Source organism: Triplophysa rosa, linkage group LG11, assembly GCF_024868665.1.
Source record: "Triplophysa rosa linkage group LG11, Trosa_1v2, whole genome shotgun sequence".
NCBI lineage: Eukaryota > Metazoa > Chordata > Actinopteri > Cypriniformes > Nemacheilidae > Triplophysa > Triplophysa rosa.
Genome location: NC_079900.1, coordinates 766,313 through 781,242, shown reverse-complemented (window position 1 = coordinate 781,242; position 14,930 = coordinate 766,313). Strand labels below are relative to the sequence as shown.

The 14,930-nt window shown below is 37.4% G+C and overlaps 1 protein-coding gene across 1 annotated transcript; it reads right to left on the bottom strand.

The window, feature by feature from the left end:
- Window positions 1–230: 230 nt before the first annotated feature.
- Window positions 231–14,930, bottom strand: LOC130561124 (gastrula zinc finger protein XlCGF57.1-like). The gene is made up of 2 exons (XM_057345270.1): window positions 14,865–14,930; window positions 231–6,328 (listed from the first exon to the last, which is right to left on the bottom strand). Exon 2 carries the CDS (start codon window positions 6,301–6,303, stop codon window positions 4,975–4,977), a length of 1,329 nt encoding a protein of 442 aa, XP_057201253.1. The 5' UTR covers window positions 6,304–6,328; window positions 14,865–14,930; the 3' UTR covers window positions 231–4,974.

Below are 14,930 nucleotides of genomic sequence, written 5' to 3'. Positions count from 1 at the left end.
TATAAATCAACAAAAGACAGAAACGTGTGAACGTAAAGGATGTTTTTGTGTCAAACCTCATTTTACACCTGTAATCACGTGACCATAAGTCGTTTCACAATAGGCCCATATTATTACAAAAGAGTTTCCCCAATAACACCATAAAACAAAGTAAATGATCTTAATAATCTACTGTAACAACATAAACTATTTTAACATGTATTTATTTCAGATGTTAACTAAAGGCAGAATCTTGTTCGGATCTTCAACATCTCATCGGTTTTAAGATCGTTTCCAAGTTGTAATACAAGCATGATAAGATATAAAGACATTATATCAGAAGCTGAAGTGAAGTTTATCGTTAAATTCTTACCGTGTGTGTGTGTGTGTGTGTGTGTGTGTGTGTGTGTGTGTTTCACGTTAGTTTGAGTCTCTTAAATGGCGATGTTTTTATTTTCATGATCTGATCATCACAGTTCTTGTGTTTGTCTGCAGGTGTGAAAAAATAAATGATGAAGAATCGTCGATGAAAACAATACATATCTAAATTACGAGAATACGGTCGTAATATTTTTGAGAATACGTCATAACTTCAATGATGCAGTGAAACAGCGAAGCAAAGATCATTTACTCGCACACATCAGTGCTGTAAAATAATTTAACATTCAAATAATACATTTCACGTGCATTTCACTTTTCCATCTTCATAAAAGCGGTTTATTTGATCTTAAGCGTGTGACCTGATTAAACAAAAAGGTTTCTCCGACAGAGATTAATTCCTGTCAGTTAAATGCACTTCACGAGTTGTTACGGGTGTCAGTGGACAACCTGTCAGACTACAAGTAAACATTTTTTGTTTAATGTTTTACCACTACAATAAAATGTAAACAACAGAGATCGGTCCTGTCAGATGCAGTTTTGCTGCGCGCGCTGCTGCTGTATTGCCCTTCATCACAATATTAAAAGAGCAGCATGTGTGACATGTTAAGTCTCTTTGTACTTACAGACGGGACAGATGTCTTCATTAAAATAAAGCTCATAAATATGTAATTTAGGACACAATTCTGTTTTCTCTTTTAGAAATAGTCAATAGACAAAATAGTCTTCATTTATTTAATCATGTTTATTTTATTTGAAGATTTATCATATATATTCCATATTTCTAAGGGAGAATTTATAGATGATCCAAACATTAAAATACTACGAATTTTAATAAGTGTCCTCATTAATTACTTAAATTAAATCTATTCCACTAACAAGCAAATATAAATTATTTGGATTATGTTAAACCTGGCTCAGATTACAGGATTCTCGGCCAGAATTTACCCCGATTTCCCCTCCCGAGAATCTTTGAAAAAATCGGGTCCAGAACCTCGATCGGGTCCGAGATTCGGCCCAGATTATCACGTAATGTGAGGCGTTCACAGATCGAATCTTACACCTCCCGATCTGCTCCGAGAGAAATCGGGGCCGCCCCGATCATATCAAACATGTTTGATATTTAGGATTTTAAATCGGGGTGATGACGTTGGTACTTTCGCAACAGCCAATGAGAGGCACATCTGCAAGGTGACTGACAGACCTTTAAAAATGTCGACCGCGAAAGCTCCTGCAAGGGTACGTTGGACAGCGGAGATGGAAGAACAACTTGTGGCAACAGCATGATTGTCTATATAATGTATCCTCCAAAACATACCACAACCGCACAGATAAGGAAAAGAGCTGGGGAGAAGTCGCGTCGGTTTTAAATGTACCGGGTAAGTTAACTGCTAACGCGCAGCTTGTAGTTTCGTTCAACAGATTGTTATTTGGCTATAGGCATACATATAACATGCGTTTATGTGTTTGTTTTTATGCTGTGTCTTATAATCACATTGGCATTCATCTTTATTCTCGGCAGCAACTATTTTTTTTCTTCCGTTATTTATTAACATTAAACTTAAGCGGCTCGCCCAAAGCACAGTCATAACTTCAGCCCTAGCAAAAAGCATTATAGCACCCCCTGCTCAAAATACGTTCCCGCGGCTTTGGACAGACAGACAGAGAATCATTCAGAGAGCGACAAAGACGTTACACAACCGTTGCCAGGTGAGATCACGTGAAATTAACTTTGCGATGTCCCTTTGTTTACTTCTGTTTCCCGGTGAGATGACGTAAGAGGCGTCCTCTGGTATGATAATCTTAATATTATCCTGTAGTTTGGGTGTCTTAGGATGTCTTTTGATGTGCAATTATGAAATAAAAAAACTTCCAATCAAACTTTCTAAATTTTTATTTTTGCACTTGCTACCTTTAGGCTTATTTATAAACACAACTTTACGCCCCAACGTTTTCTTATCTGGACATTTCACATTCATAAATGCAAGTTTACAAAGGGCAAACCTATTTTTGTAGTGCTTGAAAAAGAGATTCAAATGTAGATGTGATGTCAACATCTAAAAATAGTAAACCCATTAAAACGGTTACTATTAGCTCCTTTTACAAAACTGCATATCCTATGGATATGTAAAATATGTGTAATTTAGTTGTACACTGATGAGTGTGAGCTTGTTTAAGATTTTAAATAAGAGAATCTGTCAAGATTCTCCTTATGTGTGTGCTGCAACCAGAATTTTTAATCTTTCCGGATTTTAAAACTCCTGTAGTCTGAGCCAGGTTTAAGATTTTAAATAAGAGAATCTGTTAAGATTCTCCTTATGTGTGTGCTGCAGCCAGAATTTGAAATCTGTCAGGATTTTAAAACTCCTGTAGTCTGAGCCAGGCTTTACTTAGTACAGATACTTCTCTGTGTCTATCTAAAGCAAAATAGGACACAGATGTTTTGTTATACCTTTTGATGGAAATCTATGGCCACAAATTTGTAAAAACCTATTCAACATCAAATGATTTACAGTTAAATACATTAACACATCTCACGCAATTAAATAAATAATTAAAATGAACTTGTGGAACTTAGTGATGTGTTTTAAATGTAATGTCATACATACCTCCATTCATTGTGACAACTCCTGTACAGCCTCGACATGACTAAAGCTTTTGATCACTTACAAAAGAAGCTTTTGCAGTTTTAAGTCACAGTTTTGCAGTTTATTAAAAAGTTTCCTCTGAAAAGATTGCAGAAAAATGATACAAAGGAAATTATATACTGTATATATCAATCAATATATCCTCCAGGGGCTCAGTTTTAAAACAATTTATGCAATTCAAGTACTGTTCAATTATGTGTACTAGACTGCATTATGCAGAAATTAATAAAGTTTTTTTATAATGTTTTTAAGTTCAAAATACTTAATAAACAAATCCCATACATGTTTATTAAGTTCAAAATACAGGTACAGGCAACATAAAAATATGTGCACCTCCTGACAATATATTCACATCTTATTAAGCAAACTAATCAATTCAGAAACTGAATGACATTATGACTGGTGATCTACATTCTGCCAAACTGCACTTTGCGTGTCTGAAACATCTGACGAGTTCCATGTTCCCTACTCACTATGAAGGGCAGTGTTCAGTTTCTTATAAATCTTGTGATGTGCTTCATAAGACATTAATATATCGTCAGGAGGCGCAGGGATTGCGTTTGTGTTGACCGTGTCTGCTTTTTGAACTTTCCAAGACACAGCGTTTGCATGAATGACCAAAGAACACGATTTCATCTAATGAATGTCTTTACTGTTCTACTTTGGAAACAACGAGTGCATTTACAAGCACAGTCTTTCTCCGGTTATGCTTAATAAGCTGATAACAAGTAGGCTAAGGTCATGTAAACACGTAAAACGATTTTCTTTTATCGGGGAAAGCTCATAAACGGCGTAAGCAAAACCCGCTCGGCAGAGGTAGTTTTTGCCCATTACTCAGATTTCGCGCTGCATGTAAACGCCTTTACCGGTTTTCTCCCAATTTTGTTTATGTGCGCATGTCTGAGCGCAATAGTAAAAGTCCCAAAAAGAAGTAATAGTAAAATAATGCATAAAAGTCTGCTCTAGAATCATGCAGTTGATGTAGAAACGTCAAAATGAAAAACCATTGTTGCATGCGGGTTCTGCGGACATGAGATGAGATATAAAATACAGCTTCTGACCGTTTTCCCGCTACATTTTTAACGACTAAACAGACTATCGACGGTGACGTCACTGCACGCGAGAAACCCGGCAAGTCTCAAACTTTAATGTAAACGCGGTTTTATGCGTAGCCGGTTTATTACTGTGCATGCAAACATGTTTCTTTTTAAGCTGATTGTTGATAGATATCCGTTTATTTTGTGCATGTTAACGCACTCAATGTCGCCTAAATCTTAGATGACACGAGGGGGAGAAACAGCAACTCCAGTGTTTCTCTGTCTGACACTATATTTAATGTTGCTGTCTTGAATATCCCACTGTAAAAAAAAACGTTTTTTTTTGTAAAATGTAAAAACAGAAATATACCGTAGAGTTCCCCCCCTGTAAATTATAGGATATAAGAATATATATTAAATCGGTTCCCCATTTTTCTTGTAAACTTGTTGTCTTTCTGTAATTTTTGACCGTATTTCTAAAATAAACTGTAAAAAAACACAGATATTTTCCCCCCTGTTGCTGTCTTTTCCTGTAATTTTATGACTTTTGACTGTATTTAAAAAAATACATAAAAATAAAAACAGTAACATTCAGTTTATTTTACATGTAAAATCTGTGAAAAATTAACATAACATTTCTGTAAAATTACAGTTTTTTTACAGTGCATGTTTCTCCAAATCTATTTCTCTGAGCCCGCCCCGTGATCAGTTCTATGATTCCTGTTGCCGGAAGCCACTGATTACAGTTTATAATTGTTGAAATACAAATATTTTACAAAAACCAATAGATTTAATCGATCCAAACTAATCGAATTGATTAAAGAAGGTCAAATACACATGGGACGGCTTGAGAATGAGTAAAATATAGGCAAAATTAATTTCTCAGAGCAAATCTACATTTTATGGTGAGAATTTCTACACTGAAGGCATGTTCATGGATGGTCTCTGGTGTGAATTTTCTTGTGCGCCTCAAGACTTGTTTTCTGTTTGAAACTCTTTCCACACTGAGGACACGTGTATGGACTCTCTCCAGTGTGAATTCTAATGTGGACATTAAGCTGATTTCTCTGTCTAAACCTCTTTCCACACTGATGACATGTGTATGGGCGCTCTCCAGTGTGAGTTCTCATGTGAACCTCAATCGTTGATTTCTGTCTAAATCTCTTTCCACACTGAGGACATACGTATGGGCGCTCTTCACTGTGAATTCTCATGTGGACCTCAAGCATCGATCTCTCTTTAAATCTCTTTCCACACTGAAGACATGGGTAAGGGCGCTCTTCACTGTGAATTATCATGTGCCCCTTAAGATGATTTTGCTGTTTGAAACTCTTTCCACACAGAAGACATGGGTATGGTCGCTCTCCAGTGTGAACTCTCATGTGCTCCTCAAGATTATGTTTCTGTGTGAAACTCTTTCCACACTGAGCACACGCATATCTATGCTCGGCAGTGTGAATTTTCATGTGCACCATAAGATAATTATTCTGTGTGAAACTCTTTCCACACTGAGGACATGTGTATGGACGCTCTCCAGTATGAATTCTAATGTGGACCTCAAGATTTGATTTCTGTGTAAATCTCTTTCCACACTGAGGACATGTGTATGGTCGCTCTCCAGAGTGAATTCTCACGTGGTCCTCAAGTTTTGTTTTGCGGTTGAAACTCTTTCCACACTGAGGACATGTGTATGGACGCTCTCCAGTGTGAATTCTAATGTGCTTCTCCAGTGTTGATTTCTGTCTGAAACTCTTTCCACACTGAGGACACGTGTGTCGGCTCTCTCCAGTGTGAATTCTGATGTGCTTTTTAAGCGTTGATTTGTGTTTAAAACTCTTTCCACACTGAGGACAAACGTATGGTATCTCTCCAGTGTGAATTCTAATGTGCTTCACAAGTGTTGATTTCTGTGTGAAACTCTTTCCACACTGAGGACATGTGTGTCGGCTCTCTCCAGTGTGAATTCTGATGTGTTTTTTAAGCGTTGATTTGTGTTTAAAACTCTTTCCACACTGAGGACACGCGTACGGTCGCTCTCCAGTGTGAATTGTCATGTGTCTCTGAAGATAACATTTGTGTTTGAAACTCTTTCCACAGTGAGAGCAGGTGAAAGGCTCGCCTGCTTCTGTTCTTTGTTTTCTTTTTGGAGAGAAAATCTTGTTCTTCTGCAAACTACTAGAAGACATTTCCAGCTTTACAAGATTCTGAGGTTTCTGACACTGATGTTTCTCCTCAACTTCATTCATGGCTTCACTGAACATCACTGTGTGGTATGATGGAACAGACCTTCCAAAAAAAATACATTTTCACATGAACAACTATGAACAAAATATTTGAACAAAATGGTTAAACTATTAATTAGGACAGATAATATGCAAATTGGGCCGCAGGGTCTGAGTTAACTAGAGTTAACTGAACTAGTCCACGCCCAAGGACCATTGGCTAAAAGTCTGATGCATAAGGGGTCCATCAGACAGAACACTCTTTTCATGTTAGAAAACGCGAGGTGTGCAGCGCTGCTGTTTTGGTTGTCTCTTGAAAAGAGCAGCGCGCATCGTTTTTTTATGTTGCTAGGTAACCACCGAAACAGCTGTCCTGTCAGTCAAGGATTATTGTGCGAGCGCTCTAGTTGCTGTTAACTGTCATATTATCAGAAACTTTAAAAAGGTACAAGCAGAGGGCGCTTTCTCTGACCTTTCTCGGTGAACCCGCGTCAGCCAACACAAGTTTCTCTATCATTGTAGTCTCCTCCGGGCGTTTCAAGTAGGGCTGTAGGCTATCGATTATTTTAGTAATCGAGTATTCTAACAATTATTCCATCGATTAATCGAGTATTCGCATAACAAGTACTTTTTCTTTATTAAGGAGCAATACTAAATATACAAGCGAAAACAAGACAGGTCTCTTAAAATGAACAACTAATTTGTTTCCTTTTTAGACAAAAGAAAATATTTATTGCTGAAATTGCATACATTCATATCTGTGAAAACTAAACCCATTTAGTACATTCCATTGCCATATTACATTCAAAAAGCAATATAATACAAATATATAAATAAGAAACATTAATAAAAATTGAAAGAATAATTTCAAGGGTAAACAACTAACTTCAGCTTACGCACGATGCATTTAGTTGACCTAAATTAGTTTTAATTTTGCAAAGTTTTGTTTTTAATATTTTTACTATTAAATAGTATTTGTCCACATAACTACTGTAGTTAACCAGACTTTTATTTTGGCAGGTCGTCGGAAGACACTTATCCTTCACTCAGTAAAATGTTCTGAAATAAACTCTCAGAGCAACTCTGGAGATGAAGTTCATCTTCATACAGCGCAGACGCGGACAAATCCATGAGAATCATGCGTGTAGCACGTTAAACTGTGCAGTTCATTCACTCAGACACGCAGAACAGCCAGATGGCATGTTTAAATAAAAGGATTCAGTGTCCACAAGTCTGCATCTAGTTATATGGACTCAATGCAGCCGGACAACAAGTTTCACTCGCAAAATAGACTAAAACTAAGTAAAATAGCGGTGCGCCATAACGTTACACAGAAACAAGCACAACGACCAACGCACTTCACACAAACAAGCGGCTCTGCTTAATGCACCTGCCAAACTGTATCGCTTGCGTGCTAAACTGGTAAATACATGAAATTTTATGTCGCACTGTACAGCCCTGTTAGGCGCGCATGTGTTAAAACAGCCACAAAGACAGCTTTCAGCCTTACGTACTGTGACGCGCGCTAGTCAGACAGGATACACTTTGCCGGCTGAAGTCCTAAAAGTTCGGTTTAAAGATAAGGAAGATACCAAGCACAATGTTCTTTCACCATTCTAACGCACACACACACTGTTTGTCACAGTCCTGCGGTTGTCAGAGCAGAAATGAAAACCGGTAGATTTTTCTGTAATTTATTCTGCAGCGTCTTCTGTGTTTACATAACATGTCCAGAGTTTTGCGGGCTGTGCGTCAGTAATCATGGTCCATGGGGAAACGCAGTGCTCCATGTGTACTGTAGTTAAATGGATTAAACAAAGCAAAGCAAAATAATTGCCTCGATGATTTTTTGTATTTGATTTACTTAAGTTAAGTTACTTGCAGCCCTAATTTCAAGCAACTGTAAAGTTCCGTCACCTAGGGAAATTTACTGGTACATGTTAGATTTCAAACGGTTCAATACCAGAATTTTGTTTGTTTCGGTACTTGAAACACTGCTGTTTCAAAGTTCACCGCTATGGGGCAGTATGCCACAGAACTGACGCACAACCGGCAATATAGAAGAACAAGATGAATCGCTCTACAAGCACTTTTGCGACCATTTAAACTGAGACACTGTGAGTGATTTATTACAAATTCGGCTCTTTCTACTTTTGCTGAGAGATCTTTAGATTGTTTTACAGTGTAACGTATATTCCACATGCTGCGATGCGTCTGTACATCCCCATTCAACGGCAAACATAGCATATACAACGTTATCCCTGTTCCAGCCATCTCAGTTATTCTACTATTCATCATGAAGTTCTCTTTCGCATCTTTTATATGTTCTTATACTGTCAAATACACACGCTGTTATGTCAAAAACACAAAAGGTTCACATAAGCACAGTCCGTTGTGTTTTAAATGTATATCTGCATCAAAAAAGAGTTTGCCTTAAAGTGACAGTGACCTAAATAAATCTGTGTCACTTATTAAAGAGAAAATGAAACTTTTTTAGCATTATTTAGAGTCATTGCATATTTATTTTATACAGTGAAGACTGTGCAGTGTTTTATTTTTATTGATCATTCAGTTTTCATCTTGAATGCTACTGTTAAATAGACCTACTTGTAACATTTAATTGTTGTTCAAAATTTAATTGTTCATATTTGTGGTATTATGATGATAAGTCTATATAACCAAAGCATTTTTCAATAATACAGTGTAAAAGTGTAAAAATAAAATGGTGCTATAGAAAATATAAAAATAATATATAAAATATGCATTAAAGCAGTTACAGCTGTTTCATGCAGTCTTCTTAAAATTTTTTCAAATAATTTATTTTGGGGCTGGTTATTGATCACCTATGGTACCGATATTTACCGGTATTAGATTCTGGTACCGTACCGAAGCCAAAATGTTGTTATCGAGTACGGATGGGCGATATGGCCCTAAAACTCTACCACAATAATTCCTGGTATTTCTTGCTATAACGATAAAAATGATGATATATCCACCGCTGTTTTTTGCGTCACGTGATAGTAGCTGCATGTAGTCTACAGGCCCGGATTAAGAACTCAGAGGCCCCTGGGCACAATTGTCTTATGGACCCCCCCATACACACACATGCGCACAATAAAGTTTTAAATTAGCCTAGGGTACTATGTGTATGAAACACCTCAATGTTTCAGGATTACAGGATTACATTGACAAGTTACAAACTATGATCACAACCTGAAGGACAATATCAACACCTGTACACATCCTCCATCATACAGGATTTACAACAAGATTGCAACAAGGCCTTCCTGGACCAGCAACAACCAAATTAAGACCTTTCCCTGCATACTGTAACTCACTGGCATATTCAAGCACACACTACCACACCTCAACCTTTTAATTCAGTTCTATCAGATTCTTCCATAATTCAACACAAACATGCCAGATTCACAAAACTGTTCTTAAGAGAAAATATAAGAACTTTCTTCAGATAAATTACAGAAAGTTTTTAAAAATATTCTTAAATGCAATTCTAAAATATTTCCATCTTCATTTTTTCAAAGACTAAACGGGCAGGGCAGTCTTTGTCAATGATTATACTACAAGAGTAATTTGTCCATTTGTTAAACTTTATTTGTGTAACAAGCACCTCTGGACTCACGTTATTATGCAAGCGTGTAATGTGTTACAGTAAACGACATTAACAAGTATTATAAGTATTATTTAGCATATATAATATGACATCTTTTTTTTAAACATTTTGCAATGTATGTAAAAGCACTGTGGATTATTAGATAAAGGCAGTTACTGATCAACATTATATCAACATAAAATAATTCACAATTGGCAAAGAAACACCACCAAATGTAAAAAAACCTCTAATCTTTTAAGATTTAAGACAGCCACGAGGGTATATCAACTCATTATATTTACAACAATAAAATCGTTCTCATTGACATATTTTCAGTTTCTGTTGTCAGTTCATGACGCGACATCATCTAACAACTTAGAATAAAAAGCGGTGATTTCGACTATCTTTCACACAGCCTCATGGTAACCATGTGCATATTTACCGACGAACTTTGTTCATATTTATATATCCAAACAGTCGATAACAGTAAGCGGGTTTCCATCACTCTGTTTTTATTTGTATTTTGAAGTTTCGCATCAGACACGAGTGATGGAAACGCCAAATTTCGAATTAAAAACCCTTAATTCGCAAAAAAGTTTTTAAGATCGCTTGAGGTGGTTTTTCATTTTTGCGAAAAAGGGTTAATGCGAATAATAGGAGATGGAAATGCATTTGCCGAATAAATTCCTCCAAAAAGTCACGTAACTGCACTATGAGACGGCCGGTGTAACCTGACTAACCAGAGAACTGATCTTGTGACACGGCATCAGAAATGTTGTGATGGTCATTCTTAAACGCCTGAGCAAAGTCGTCAAGTATTTCTGTAATTGCCTCTTAGAACTGTCACGGCTGTGTTTCCCGAACAGCAGGCATCCACAAAAGCAGCGCATTTATTGTGTTTTCTAATCGTCTGTTTGCGCAAGTATTATTATATATGAAAACTATTATATTCAGTGGCTTCTCTTACTTTTCTTACTGATATTTAGTGCCAGTTTATTAGGAAGTGACGGTTGACTAGTTGGATGGAAACGGTGCTTATTCGCAAATGTTTTATGCGATATTCCAATTTTGCGCATAAGCTAAATTGGCAACTTTGGATGGAAACCCGGCTAGTGACAGGTTGTTGGAAACGCTGTTTTGTACTCATTTTATTCACGAGTTACCTGTCGTATGGTGCTGCTTCTTCCTGCCGGGAAAGGGAGACCTTGCGCTCGCGGGGCAGCACTGGCGATATTTTCCCACTGAATGAAAGCTAAGGTTTATCCAAGAAGTCGCTAGATTTGTCGCAATGCGCTTCTTCTAAACAAAAGCCGCTGGAGGGCTCGTAAAAGTGATTAAATCAAAAGACAGACTTCCTAATTTAGAAACACTGTTTTGTGTGTGCACCTCCGTGTGCGCGGGAGAGAGAAGCGCTCGGCAGAATGAATATGGCGTAAACGCTGTTATGTCAAAATGTTTTCTCTTGCCTGGGCCCCAAGCGCGCATGGGCCCCTGGGCCTGTGCCCATAATGCCCATTGGATAATCCGGCCCTGGTAGTCTAGACCCTCAGAAAAACAAATATTATCAAAAAGTAAAACTTACCCCTATATATATATATATACCTACAGTATTTTTGTAAATATAAAATATAATAGTGAGATTCGACTTCAAAAGGTTGTAGTAAAGAAAAGTTAAATGAACTAAAGCTCAATAAACACATCATGTCATACCTAAAACTGTATATATTCTATTGTTGGGTGGAAACGATCGATCGCATCGCGCTGTCAATCACTCTCTCTTGAACTGTGTGAACCTTCTCTTCTCACAGCAACATACACTGAATCTGTCTATGACTCGCGCTACAGAAAGAGAACAGAAACATGCGGATAAAAGAAATCTAATTAAATAATCCATGCTTTCATACGCTCATAAACGTATTTAAAATAACGTAATACAAACTCGCATTCGTACTGTATGTAAACAGGCAGCAGTGCTGTGCGCGCTGTGTCGCTATGAAAGCACATGTGGGCGCGAGCTGCGCACGGGACGCTCCGTTCATCCTGTATATAACAGGCAAGAAATCATACTAAACTATTTGCGCACGCGCGCATAACATCTAACGAATGTTTAAATAAATACTTTTAGCCAAACTAAATGTTGTGGTGTAACGCATTATGACCATCAACGAATACTTAACAAACGAATTAAATAAAACGAAAGTGAAACTAAACATTAACTCGGATGCATCTACAGTGCCAACCTAAACGAGATTTAGAGCTTTAGTGCAAACTCTTTCTCAGCTTCACGTCCGCCCTACGCTATACCCGTTTTCGCTTTACATATGAGCTGTGAATGGGTCTCACAAAGAAATACGTCATCAACTAGAATTTATCGTTTATATCGCGGGAAGACTAATTCCTATCGTGTGGGGAATTTCTACCGGTATATCGCAAACGATATAATATCGCCCATCCCTAAACTAAAGTCTCCGTTAAATGCAATGTGTATTATTTACAGCAAGAATTTGACATTAATTAGATCGGAACGTATTTATTAGTAGACGTCATTACTCCACCACCTGTGTGGCGTCATCAACTAGATTGCTGAACCAACTTGGTTCAAACGATTGATCTCCTACAGAGTTACTACGGTTTCGGGAAACAGTCGTAACTACATCCTTAATTTCCCCAATGATCCATCGTACTATGGTGGTCAACCAGCGAGTTATGTCGTTGTTCGGGAAACACACCCCAGGTTAGGTTCACAGAGTAAGTTACTATGGCTACTAGGGGTGTAACGATACTTCGTATTACGATATTTTGCGATGCAAAAATGTTACGATGCACATCGTAGAGAGATGGGGATATTTTATGATATGTTTAATTCTATTCGTTGAGCGGTCAAGACGCTACCTACTCTGCGCCAGAGCGTCACGTGTGCTTATCTCACATATGCGCTAGAGAGAGAAGCACAAGACACAATCTGTGTCTCACAAAGCGTCACATTTTCCTTCACAATTGCCGTTAAAACACAGCAAACTTGAAGCGTGACTGCAGGCGAGTCACCCCGAAACTCATTACAAAGGAGCACAAACGTGTTTAAATGCCAATGTTCATTTATCCGCTAACGTGAGCTGCTGCATAACGTGATATGCAACATAACGTAAGCCAAAAGAAACCAGCGCTGTTCCGATCAGAGATGAAGTGAGTCGTACTGTAGATTAAAAGATCGAATGACATGCTAAAAAACAAGTATGTGATTTGCATGATTGAAGAAATGTAATTCAGTTTATGTAATATGTCTTTTTGAAAGATTTCTCTCATTCATTACCGTCTCAAGCAAAGACAGCGCAGCTTCAGCGCTTGAGCGTGAGCTCTGTCAGAGCGTTTCATTGGTTGAATGTACTGAATGAACACGCCCTTCACTGAACGAACGAGTCAATTGAGTCAAAATGAGACTGAATGAACTTCTACATGTCGTTCATGGTCTAATATTCTCTGTGTTACAACAATGCATATCCAGTAGTTACTCAACTCTTCTGAAAAATAAAGGTAATGGCCTGGTTTAATTTAATTCCAAGGTAAAGTCAATTATGTCGAAACAGTTAAATCTTTGTATGGAACATCTAATTACACCAATTAAATGAGTTAATCCAGATAGATTTTAGTAGACTAATATAATGTAGATTTCGTCGACTAAAAATAGACTAAAACTATGATAAATTGGGATGACTAAAACTAAATCAAAATTTGCTGTCAAAATTGACACTGATCTTAATTCTAATTTCAGTTAAGCCTTAATATGTTAAAATTCTTTATTAAGTTGTATGTGCAACAAAATAAGTTACTGAAATTGTTAATATTTTGAAAATAAATGTTATTTGAATTTCAGTTTCATTTTAGAATTTTGTTCAATATATTGTATCGTGAACCCAGCATCGAGATATGTACCGAATCGTGAGCTGAGTGTATCCTTACACCCCTAATGGCTACTGACTCCAATTATAAGTTTACCTCTCTTTTAGAAACGGACTTGAGTTTATAAGCGCTTTATCAGGTTTGACATACCTCGCATTCTGAAATGGAAAACCCAGAGTTTCCCTCATTTCAGGGTTAATATACTCAGTTTATCTCTAAACCTCCTTTCTGAAACGGGCCCCAGGTCCTGGTCTGGCTATGTGAGACTGGCTCTCCTGTTTTTGCCAAGTGGTTGATGTCCTTAGGGCAACATCATGTTGACCCTGGGACAACATTTAAATCAACCAATCAGATTTCAGAAATATGTTTACAGTTTATTTTAAGTTTAATCTTCCAACAAGGATTAGATGCTTCTCTAGAGACCATTGTTTTTCACTCATCATTTCTCTCTGATTTTAGGGGTAAGTTATGGTTAGGGTTGGGGTTTGGTGTGGGTTTAGGTTTTATTTATAAAAATGTTGTCCTTAGGTCATCAAAATATGTTGTCCTGAAGACATCAACCATTTGGCAAAATCAGGTCGAGCTGCGAGATTTAAGAACAACTGACTTAAGTTTAATCAACTCTGAGTAGTCGGACTCTCACACTGCATCCCAATTTGCATACTACTTGTCCTACATAGTAATGGCAATTAAAATGAGTATGGCCGAATTCATAGTATGTTTAAATAACTAAGTAAGAAATAATGAATGAAATGCGTGCATGCACACGCGCGCGCACACACTTTCCATAACAAAATGCATCCTCTTAGGGCATATTTAAATGAGTCACAATGGGACACAACATGAGTTGCACGGCTGCAGAACGTGCTTTTAAAGTGACACTTCATAAATAGTGTTAATGCATTCAAGTAACTAAAATAGGCTACAAATTTGGCTAACATTAGCGAATAACCTCATCATTATAAATCACATCTACAGATGGCTTGAAGAGGTCTCTAAAGATAGATATAACTGAAACACATAAGACCATGATTCAGTCTCAACCCTAACAGTTAAAATAACATGAAAACATGACATTTTGTTCTGATATTACCTCAAACAGTGCAGGGAAACAGTCCGCTTCTGTTAGCGCAGCTTCTCTGTTGTTGTTGATATTACC